The sequence below is a fragment of the Pseudophryne corroboree genome, chromosome 2 (assembly GCF_028390025.1).
Source record: "Pseudophryne corroboree isolate aPseCor3 chromosome 2, aPseCor3.hap2, whole genome shotgun sequence".
In the NCBI taxonomy this organism is placed as follows: Eukaryota; Metazoa; Chordata; class Amphibia; order Anura; family Myobatrachidae; genus Pseudophryne; species Pseudophryne corroboree.
In genome coordinates, this window is record NC_086445.1 from 270,752,842 (window position 1) to 270,765,273 (window position 12,432).

The 12,432-nt window shown below is 45.5% G+C and overlaps 1 protein-coding gene across 5 annotated transcripts in view; it reads right to left on the minus strand.

Moving 5' to 3' along the window:
- Positions 1–12,432, minus strand: part of LRCH1 (leucine rich repeats and calponin homology domain containing 1) — a 403,150-nt gene that overhangs the window by 25,838 nt on the left and 364,880 nt on the right. For 3 of the 5 annotated variants that reach the window (XM_063952808.1, XM_063952806.1, XM_063952810.1), the window contains one exon: positions 763–1,016. The exons of the other annotated variants lie outside the window; for them this stretch is intronic. In XM_063952808.1, the coding sequence (XP_063808878.1) occupies positions 810–1,016 (207 nt within the window). In that variant the 3' untranslated portion in view covers positions 763–809. The remainder of the gene's footprint in view (positions 1–762; positions 1,017–12,432) is intronic. 5 annotated transcript variants of the gene reach the window in all.

Sequence of the window (12,432 nt, forward strand, 5' to 3'; positions counted from 1 at the left end):
CACTCTCACTAAAAAAATTCTGTATTTCGGAATATTTGGATATGGGATACTCAACCTGAATTATTATTATTATTCCTTGTGTTGTTTACTAGGTCATTTTTTTAACCAATTAACTGATGATTTTTCCCTTTAAAACCGTTCACAAAATTGTTTGATTTTTTTAAATGTAATATAGTTTAAAAAGTATTTTTTTTAAAAAAATATTTCACTATTACGTTAAGCAGATCTGCAGAACGGATCTCCATATCAAAACCTGTGGGACACAGTGGGGCGGCGTGGTCGCATGTGAGCTGACCATGCCAGTTAATACAAAGGTCCTCTCATGGGCCCATACATCAGGCAGAAACTGGGGCAATTGCCTGTTCTGCTGAGGCCGGGAGATGGGAGAAATCCAACATGTAAAATTTCCCAGATTTGCTGATTCCGACAAAAAATGGTCAGGATCGGAAATCTGGGGAATCGGAGTCGTAGTTGTAGTTGTATGGCCTGCATTAGCTGCTTGTTGATATGTGGCGCATACAGTAACACATTAATTAGACAGGTAGTGTGTGTATGTGGCTTACAGGCCGGGGCCCAGTTGACTGATGATGTTTTGGGTAACAAGCTCAAGTTTCCCAGTACTTGTCTCTAATGCAGTGACAGGATTTTGAACCACACACAAATAGTGGCACTCTATAAGTAAAATGGTGTGCAGCCAGATAAAACAGTGAAGCCACAGAAAGTGCCTTCAGAGCATAAGATAGAAGAGAATAAAATATGTACCTTCAAAGATCCAGGGCTACAGATGCAAGTGTGCACATGCAAGTAGGTTATGCAGATATTGCATTCCAATGATAGCTTAAATACATTAAAACAAAAAGGAGTATATGCAAGAGAAAAAAGCCTATCAGGTCCCAGGAGAGTAAGAGAGTAGATGAAGGTAGGACTGTATCCCCTACGGCCAGAAGAGCAGCAACAGTCTTTTGAGCGTGACGGATATTCAACTGCAGGATGTCATTTGGAGAGCAGAGGTCAGCCTATCCGAAGGGCAGCCATCAGAACAGAAGAAAACAGTGGACAACATTAAAAAGACAGCACAGATAGAGAACTAAGTAAAGAATATCCTAGGGGTTAAGATTATGGAAGGTCTGCTACATGTGTTTTCCACAACAGCAGAAGCCTCTAAGCCAGTAAATTACTAGAGCACAAATGATTAAGTAGGAGCCCATAGGCAAGTCTTTAGAAAACATCTATGTGTGCGCCAAGTAAACATTCAGAACTGTTGAAGTACATTCATAGCAATAATGTGTTGCTGGGAGTACATGGACACTGCTGGGTGGCCATGCTGACAAAACCAGATTTGCTAACATAATAAAGGCCTGCACAAATTAAATACACAGCAGTAAGCGGAACAATGGAACATGAACAAACATGAAATGGCAAAATGCAATGGATGCATGTTTTGCTGCATAAATTATTCACTGGTTCAATGTAAGGTCTTCTAGCAGCACCAAGCAAACATTTATCAATAGACATATTACATATACAAATATTCTAGTTATATTATAGGGGTGTTTCCCCAGAGAACAACATTATGAAGGCAATAATGTAAAGGGGTCAGGATGTCATAGCAATGGCTGTGTGTTACTGTTATGTGCAGGCCTAATTCTTTACAAAAGGCTCTTCTACTCCAGGTTGAGCAACACCTTTAATCAAATACTTTTGCTAGAATGTAGTTAAGCTTAAAATGAGAACCAGGATATACGTAGTTAAGGTTGCATTTAAGAAATTCAGGGTGTGGTTTGTTATTCAACCAAAAAGTAAGGGTTTTGGCAAAATTAGCATTTTGCCAAAACCTTAAGATTAGATCAGTTAAATCCAAATACTAAGTTTCCCTGCAGTTTTTGTGCACAGGATACTGGGTTATCACTCCCAGGAGCTAAAACGACAAATACAATTTTATAAAGCCCCTTTTACTCATTTACACACTGGGGTTTAACACAATCCTAAAGGTAGATTGCTTTGGTAATAAAATTGGTAAGTACAGTATGTGATGAGGACCAAACAAAAAAAAAAGGTTGCATTTGTGCTGCTTCTTATTGGAGCAACTGATAATTCTCCTGTATGAGCTAGTAGAAAAATGAAAGGAATATAAAATAGTCACAACACATATAAGATGAAGCAAAAGGTACACAATGTGAGCAAGTCAAAGACTGTTACAACTACTGTGATCCTGTAACCAGGATAAAAAGCTGTGTTATTAGTGGCCAATGTTATACTGTAGTGTTGGGAAATAAAATGGGTCATATTATATTGTTGTGATGCTAACAGGTAAGTTTTAATACAACAAATCCCTATTTACGTTGGGCTCCTGTATACAGATAGTTGCCACCTCCTGCCAGTCACGTCTGTTCTATGACCGAAATAACAAGCTCTCATCAGAATTCCTCATTATTTAGTGGTGTAAAGGGAAAGTATGAGATAAACTTAATTAGATCATTTAATAGATTTTTTTTGTTGCAATTCACAACATGAAGCCACTAACAAGGCTCTCAGACAGGCTTCATACACTGAGATGTATGCTGGAAATGACTCACACTGTCAATATTTCACCAATACATCAAACACATGATAAAATGACACAGCGTGTCTACTCGATAAAATAACATTCGCTCAAAACATGATATTTCTTAAAACATACACAGTCTCCAAAAAGGTATTAAGTGTTAGGAGCAGTTTCATACTGTAGCTTCTAAAATCACACTGTATCCCTCATTATAATTTACAACCCCATGAGTTTTACATTATCCACACGCTTGGGGGTACGTGTGCTAACCACTGAGTCATTGGTGGCTTTGACCAATGTATTTAAGACGGCACTAGAAATAAAAGCTAAATCAGGCTTGCTTAGGATTTATTTCTGTTTTAAATCCATTGGGCAAATCGGCTTATAATCGGCAGCTTTGGGAACCCACCGGTTAGTAAATAAACCACAGGAGTCAAACGGGATGAACCTTCCCAATGTTGTAAGCATAATACAAGAAACTCACAAGCAGGCTGACCCACACAAACCCACTTTATTTACAGCATTAATCCAGTTATCACCATTCAAATAAATAAGCAAACTTATACAATGATATCATAAATGCAGCATAGGCAATGAGTGTCCTCTAAAAAGTATTTAAATTAGATAAGGTTAAGAGAAGTCCACACATTTTTATTTTCATTTATTTCATATCCCCAAAAATAAGATTTTAAACCTACCGGTAAATCTTTTTCTCCTAGTCCGTAGAGGATGCTGGGGACTCCGTAAGGACCATGGGGTATAGACGGGCTCCGCAGGAGACATGGGCACTATAAAGAACTTTTAGTATGGGTGTGCACTGGCCTCTCCCTCTATGCCCCTCCTCCAGACCTCAGTTAGAGAAACTGTGCCCAGAGGAGATGGACAATATGAGGAAAGGATTTTGGAATCTAAGGGCAAGATTCATACCAGCCCACACCAACCACACCGTATAACCTGGAATATACGCAACCAGTTAACAGTATGAACAAAAACAGCATCAGTCAACGACCGATCTCAACTGTAACATAACCCTTATGTAAGCAACAACTATATACAAGTCTTGCAGAATTTTGTCCGCACTGGGACGGGCGCCCAGCATCCTCTACGGACTAGGAGAAAAAGATTTACCGGTAGGTTTAAAATCTTATTTTCTCTTACGTCCTAGAGGATACTGGGGACTCCGTAAGGACCATGGGGTTTATACCAAAGCTCCAAACCGGGCGGGAGAGTGCGGATGACTCTGCAGCACCGATTGAGCAAACGCGAGGTCCTCATCAGCCAGGGTATCAAACTTGTAGAATTTTGCAAAAGTGTTTGAACCCGACCAAGTAGCTGCTCGGCACAACTGTAATGCCGAGACGCCCCTAGTGGAATGGGCCTTTACCGAATTTGGTAATGGCAATCCAGCCATAGAATGAGCCTGCTGAATCGTGTGACAGATCCAGCGAGCAATAGTCTGCTTAGAAGCAGGCACGCCAACCTTGTTGGCTGCATACACGACAAACAGAACCTCTGTCTTCCTAACCCTAGCTGTCCTGGCTACATAGATTTTTAAGGCCCTGACTACATTCAGGTACTTGGAGTCCTCCAAGTCACTCATAGCCACAGGTACCACAATAGGTTGGTTCATATGAAATGAAGAAACCACCTTAGGCAAAATTGAGGACGAGTCCTCAATTCCGCTCTATCCACATGAAAAATCAAGTAGGGGCTCTTGTGAGACAAGGCCGCCAACTCTGACACCCGCCTTGCAGATTCCAAGGCTAATAACATGACCACCTTCCAGGTGAGCAATCTTAATTCAACCGTTTGAAGGGGTTCAAACCAGTGTGATTTAAGGAACTGTAACACCACGTTAAGGTCCCATGGTGCAACTGGTGGCACAAAAGGAGGCTGGATGTGCAGCACTCCCTTTACAAAAGTCTGGACTTCTGGGAGAGAAGCCAATTCCTTCTGAAAGCATATAGATAGGGCCGAAATCTGTACCTTAATGGAGCCTAACTATAGGCCCATATCCACTCCTGTCTGTAGGAATTGGAGAAAACGGCCCAGATGGAAATCTTCCGTAGGAGCATTCTTGGTTTCACACCAAGATACATACTTCCTCCAGATACAGTGATAATGCTTCACCGTTACCTCCTTCCTAGCCTTTATCAGAGTAGGGATAACTTCCTCCGGAATACCTTTCTCAGCTAGGATTCGGTGTTCAACCGCCATGCCGTCAAACGCAACCGCGGTAAGTCTTGGAACATGCAAGGCCCCTGCTGCAACAGGTCTTCCCTAAGAGGAAGAGGCCACGGATCTTCTGTGAGCATCTCCTGAAGATCCGAATACCAGGCTCTTCGAGGCCAATCTGGAACAATGAGTATTGTCTGTACTCTTTTTCGTCTTATGATTCTCAGCACTTTTGAGATAAGAGGCAGAAGAGGGAACACATAGACCGACTTAAACACCCATGGTGTCACTAGGGCGTCTACCGCTACTGCCTGAGGGTCCCTTGACCTGGCACAATACCTCCGAAGCTTTTTGTTGAGGCGTGATGCCATCATGTCTATTTGAGGAAGTCCCCAAAGACTTGTTATCTCTGCAAAGACCTCTTGATGAAGTCCCCACTCTCCTGGATGGAGATCGTGTCTGCTGAGGAAGTCTGCTTCCCAGTTGTCCACTCCCGGTATGAAGACTGCTGACAGAACGCTTACGTGATTTTCCGCCCAGCGCAGAATTCTGGTGGCTTCCGCCATCGCCACTCTTCTCCTTGTCCCGCCTTGGCGGTTTACATGAGCCACGGCTGTGACGTTGTCTGATTGAATCAGAACTGGTAGGTCGCGAAGAAGATACTCCGCTTGTCGCAGGCCGTTGTATATGGCCCTCAATTCCAGCACGTTGATGTGTAGAAAAGCCTCCTGGCTTGACCATAGACCCTGAAAATTTCTTCCTTTTGTGACTGCTCCCCATCCTCAGAGGCTCGCATTCGTGGTCACCAGAACCCAGTCTTGAATGCCGAACCTGCGACCCTCTAGAAGGTGAGCACTCTGCAGCCACCACAGGAGAGACACCCTGGCCCTGGGGGACAGGCTTATCTTTTGATGTAGTTGCATAAGGGACCCTGACCACTTGTCCAGAAGGTCCCACTGAAACGTCCTCGCATGGAACCTGCCGAAGGGGATGGCCTCGTAGGCTGCCACCATTTTTCCCAGAACTCGAGTGCATTGATGAACAGACACTCTTTTTGGTTTTAGCAGGTCCCTGACCATGTTCTGGAGATCCTGGGCTTTTTCCATTGGTAGAAAAACCCTCTTCTGTTTCGTGTCCAGAATCATACCTAGGAATGATAGTCGAGTCGTTGGAATCAACTGTGACTTTGGCAGATTGAGAATCCAACCGTGTTGTTGTAACACTCTCAGGGAGAGCGACACGCTTTTCAGCAATTGATCTCTCGATCTCGCCTTTATCAGGAGATCGTCCAAGTACGGGATAATTGTGACTCCCTGCCAGCGCAGGATCACCATCATTTCCGCCATCACTTTGGTGAAAATCCTCGGGGCCGTGGAAAGCCCAAACGCCAACGTCTGAAACTGGTAATGACAGTCCTGTACCGCGAACCTCAGGTACTCCTGATGAGGAGGAAATATGGGGACATGAAGGTAGGCATCCTTCACGTCCAGCGACACCATAAAATCCCCTCCTTCCAGACTGGATATCACAGCCCGGAGTGATTCCATCTTGAATTTGAACTTTTTCAAGTACAGGTTTAGGGATTTTAGATTTAAAATGGGTCTGACCGAACCATCCGGCTTCGGGACCACGTACAGGGTTGAATAGTACCCTTTTCCCTGTTGGACCAGGGGAACCTTGACAATCACTTGCTGTTGACACAGCTTTTGAATTGCATCTAATACTACTTCCCTCTCCGAGGAAGAGGCTGGCAATGCCGACATGAAAAATCGGCGAGGGGCACCTCTTCGAACTCCAGTTTGTAACCTTGGGATACAATTTCCAATGCCCAAGGATCCACGTCTGACAGAACCCAGACCTGGCTGAAGAGTCGAAGACGTGCCCCCACCGGTGCGGACTCCCTCACTGGAGCCCCAGCGTCATGCGGTGGATTTAGCAGAAGCCGGGGAGGACTACTGCTCCTGGGAACTAGCCGAAGCAGGTGTTCTCTTACTTCTACCCTTACCTCTGGCGAGGAAAGAGGAGCCCCCGACCTCTTCTGGACTTATGCGACCGAAAGGACTGCATCTGATATTGTGGAGTTTTCTTTTGCTGTGGGGGAACAAAAGGCAAAAATGTAGATTTACCCGCGGTAGCTGTGGAAACCAGGTCCGCGAGACCATCCCCAAACAAAACTTCACCCTTGTAAGGTAAAACCTCCATATGCTTCTTTGAGTCGGCATCACCCGACCATTGGTGGGTCCACAGAGCTCGTCTCGCCGAAACTGCCATGGCGTTGGCTCTGGAACCAAGCAGCCCCACGTCTCTTTGAGCGTCTCTCATATATAAGACTGCATCTTTAACGTGACCTAAAGTCAGTAAAATGGTATCCTTGTCCAGGGTATCAATGTCAGCTAATAAGGTATCTGTCCACGCTGCCACTGCGCTACAAACCCATGCCGATGCTATTGCCGGCCTGAGCAAAGCACCCGTATGTGTATAAATAGATTTTAAGGTAGTTTCCTGTCTACGATCCGCAGGATCCTTGAGGGCTGCGGTGTCTGGAGACGGTAGCGCCACCTTTTTGGACAGACGCGTTAAAGCCTTGTCCACCCTGGGCGAGGATTCCCACCGTACCCTGTCCTTTGCAGGGAAAGGATACGCCATAAGGAACCTCTTGGGAATGTGCAGTTTTTTTGTCTGGAGTTTTCCAAGCTTTTTCAAATAATTCATTCAGTTCATGAGATGGAGGAAAAGTTACCTCCGGTTTCTTTTCCTTATACATGCGCACCCTCGTGTCAGGGACAGAGGGTTCATCTGTGATATGCAAAACATCTTTTATTGCCATAATCATATAATGAATACTTTTGGCCACCTTTGGGTGTAACCTTGCCTCATCATAGTCGACACTGGAGTCAGAATCCGTGTCGGTATCAGTGTCTGCTATTTGGGATAGGGGACGCTTTTGAGACCCTGACGGGCCCTGTGATCCAGTCAAATCCGTGGATTGACTCCCTGCTGTTTCCCTGGACTCAGCTTTGTCCATTCTCTTATGTAAAAGTCACATTTGCATTTAAAATATTCCACATATCATACCAATCATGAGTCGGTGTTGCTGATGGAGACACCACAATCATCTGCTCCACCTCCTCCTTGGATGAGCCTTCCGCTTCAGACATGCCGACACACGCGTACCGACACCCCCCACACACACAGGGATATATCTATAAGGGGAAAGTTCCCCAACAAGGCCCTTTGGAGAGACAGAGAGAGTATGCCAGCACACACCCAGCGCCGACTGACACTGGAACCAATTCCCAGATAAAGCGCTTTTATATATATTAACTGTGATATACACTCACTGCGCCTACATGTGCCCCCCCCCCCCCCCCCCCCTCTTTTTCAGCCCTGTATCACCGTTCAGCTGGGGAGAGTCTGGGGAGCCAGCTTCTCTGCAGATCACTGTGGAGAAAATGGCGCTGGTTAGTGCTGTGAGACCAAGCTCCGCCCCCTCAGCGGCGGGCTTCGGTCCCGCTCAAATGTACAAATAATGGCGGGGAATGTATATATCTACTGCCTCCGCAGCCCATATATTAAAAATGCCAGTCCAGAGGTTTATATTGCTGCCCGGGGCGCCCCCCCCTGTGCCCTGCACCCATCAGTGCCTGTCAGTGAGTGTAGTGTGTGGTAGCAATGGCGCACAGCGTTACCGCTGCACGCTTACCTCAGGGAAGATCTGAAGTCTTCTGCCGCCTTTGAAGCCTTCTTTCTTCTTATACTCACCCGGCTTCTATCTTCCGGCTCTGCGAGGAGGACGGCGGCGCGGCTCTGGGACGAACGGCGGGGGGAGACCTGTGTTCCGATCCCTCTGGAGCTAATGGTGTCCAGTAGCCTAAGAAGCAGAGCCTATCACTTAAGTAGGTCTGCTTCTCTCTCCTCAGTCCCACGATGCAGGGAGCCTGTTGCCAGCAGTGCTCCCTGAAAATAAAAAACCTAACAAAATTCTTTTATCAGAGAAACTCAGTAGAGCTCCCCTGTAGTGCATCCAGTCTCCTCTGGGCACAGGATCTAACTGAGGTCTGGAGGAGGGGCATAGAGGGAGGAGCCAGTGCACACCCATACTAAAAGTTCTTTATAGTGCCCATGTCTCCTGCGGAGCCCGTCTATACCCCATGGTCCTTACGGAGTCCCCAGCATCCTCTAGGACGTAAGAGAAATTATATTTAGCAAATATTGTTAATTTTGTTGCTGCCTTATGGTTAAAAGTACTAAAACGATCAACTTATGTGCAGCACTAAGGGCTCATTCACACTTCGGTGCAGCACCAAGGGCTCATTCACACTTATGTGCAGCACTAGGGGCTCATTCACACTTATGTGCAGCATTAAGGGCTCATTCACACTTATGTGCGGCACTAAGGGCTCATTCACACTTATGTGCAGTACTGAGGGCTCATTCACACTTATGTGCGGCACTAAAGGCTCATTCATACTTATGTGCAGCACTAGGGGCTCATTCACACTTATGTGTGGCACTAAAGGAGCATTCACACTTATGCGCGGCACTAAGGGCTCATTCACACTTATGTGCAGCACTAGGGGCTCATTCACACTTATGTGCAGCATTAAGGGCTCATTCACACTTATGTGCGGCACTAAGGGCTCATTCACACTTATGTGCAGTACTGAGGGCTCATTCACACTTATGTGCGGCACTAAAGGCTCATTCATACTTATGTGCAGCACTAGGGGCTCATTCACACTTATGTGTGGCACTAAAGGAGCATTCACACTTATGTGCAGTACTGAGGGCTCATTCACACTTATGTGCGGCACTAAAGGCTCATTCATACTTATGTGCAGCACTAGGGGCTCATTCACACTTATGTGTGGCACTAAAGGAGCATTCACACTTATGCGCGGCACCAAGGGCTCATTCACACTTATGTGCAGCACTAGGGGCTCATTCACACTTATGTGCAGCATTAAGGGCTCATTCACACTTATGTGCGGCACTAAGGGCTCATTCACACTTATGTGCAGTACTGAGGGCTCATTCACACTTATGTGCGGCACTAAAGGCTCATTCATACTTATGTGCAGCACTAGGGGCTCATTCACACTTATGTGTGGCACTAAAGGAGCATTCACACTTATGCGCGGCACTAAGGGCTCATTCACACTTATGTGCAGTACTGAGGGCTCATTCACACTTATGTGCTGCACTAAAGACTCATTAACACTTATGTGCAGCACTAGGGGCTCATTCACACTTATGTGTGGCACTAAAGGAGCATTCACACTTATGTGCAGCACCAAGGGCTCATTCACACTTATGTGCGGCACTAAGGGCTCATTCACACTTATGTGTGGCACTAAGGGCTCATTCACACTTATGTGTGGCACTAAGGGCTCATTCACACTTATGTGCAGCACCAAGGGCTCATTCACACTTATGTGCAGCACTAAGGGCTCATTCACACTTATGTGTGGCACTAAAGGAGCATTCACACTTATGTGCAGCACCAAGGGCTCATTCACACTTATGTGCAGCACTAAGGGCTCATTCACACTTATGTGTGGCACTAAGGGCTCATTCACACTTATGTGTGGCACTAAGGGCTCATTTACACTTATGTGCAGCACCAAGGGCTCATTCACACTTATGTGCAGCACTAAGGGCTCATTCACACTTATGTACGGCACTAAGGGCTCATTCACACTTATGTGCAGCACCAAAGGCTCATTAACACTTATGTGCTGCACCAAGAGCTGATTCACACTTATGTGCAGCACTAAGGGCTCATTCACACTTATGTGCGGCACTAAGGGCTCATTCACACTTATGTGCGGCACTAGGGGCTCATTCCACTTATGTGTGGCACTAAAGGAGCATTCACACTTATGTTCTCTCTTCTTGCCTTTCTTACACTTTAGAAAAATTCACTGAATAAGTCAAATATGCATAATAGATTGTATTAATGAAATAATAACTTCTTAAACTGTCTAAATGAATGATGTCGGTCTGAATGATGTCAGCATAATATGTAGTTTCCGGCCAAATTGGAATGACATATCGGCCGGATAATACCGTGTGTACTCCCGATTTGCGGAAGTATGTGATATCTTTGGGTCGGCTGTGCTGCATGGCAAACCGCAAGATATCGTACGTGACCCAGTGAATATTAATAAACGACAAAAAAAAAAAGTGATCGTTCTGTCCTTCATTACATTGTTCTGATGTGTACCGCGGATACGATATGTCGGCCCACCCACTAGCATATCGGCCAGGTACACATCATTCTGATGTGTAGCTGGCTTTAATCTGGGTACACACTATACAACATATGGTTCTGATGAGGATTGGACTGATATATCATATACACTGTATAGTGTGTACCCTCAATCTGTTGTTCATTAAATCGTCCCATTGAATGTACTGCACGTCCAATGGGATGATTCCACTGCCGACGCAGTGTATTTACATGCATGTAACGATTCATCATGCCTTCGCACAGTGGAACATATAGTGTGTACAGCAGTGCAATGTATTGTGTCACTCCTACCCAGCTTAAGTTTTCAGGCTTTGTCTATTCTCCCAGTGTGTATACACAAAGCGGCAACATTATTGCAGACTGCTCTCTCTTAACTTAACTGATACATGGGGACAGAACACTTCAGCTCCCAAGCGGGTTGGGTATGCAATGCCGGCTGCCAGCGGTCAGGAAACCGTCAGCGCCATACCAACAGTTTAAATCCCGATAGGGGTTGGCAAGTTGTGTAACCCTCTTCCTACTCTAAGCCACCCTTTTGGGTGCCTTACCCTAAATCCTCCCCCGCAACTTAACCCTTTTACCCCCCCACCCCCCGGAGGTGCCCAAACCCCACTCCCTGCACCCTACAGCTAACCCTCCCCCCGATCCGCACCCTTACCCTAAGTCCGCCAGGAGTCACCTAAACTAAAGACTAGAGAATCATGTTTCATCTCTAGCACTCTCTGACCTTGCATTTAATGATCCTGAATGCATTAAGACCTGTTCGGAATTACTGTACTGTACTGTACCAACATAAGTTCCACACGCTAACAAGTGTATTTTATATAATGAAGCTGGAAGATGGATTTGAGCATTGAGGTCTCTTCTTTGTAATTTCATCCATGAATACATCGTCATTGGGAGCACATCAGGCTGGTGTGGAGCAGGTGCTGTGTGCTTATTAGCTAAACCCAGCGAAACCACTGTAAGGATAAATCAGTTGTTCTAAGTATTCCTGCAAAGGGGATACATTTAATCAAAGGATCCGGAAGTAATGCGGCCTGCTGCAGAAAAGGACTGAGCCACAGGGTATGTGGATGTGACAACACTATATGGGTCAATGTGTTCTAGTGTCACGCATAAATACACTGATGAAAACTTGATGTGAAAAAGCTTACTACAGGGTTCCCATGTGCTCTAGATTTGTAAGAAGAAATGAAACTCATATTTCAGAACACTCAGATTCCTGCTGCATAAATGCATTTTTATGTTTGTTTTTTTAAATGTTACTGCATGTGGCTCCCAGAATGAAGCAGAAACTGGTGTTTGTGGACTAGCAATGTCACATGGGTGTCTCCCTTTTTATATCAAGGTTACACGGCACGTCTCAAAATAGAGCCTCTGTCTTCACAATTAAGAAGGAGGTTGTTACTGGCTCTAGATGAAGAGGATGCTAAAAGCACTGGCTGGCCCAGAAGCA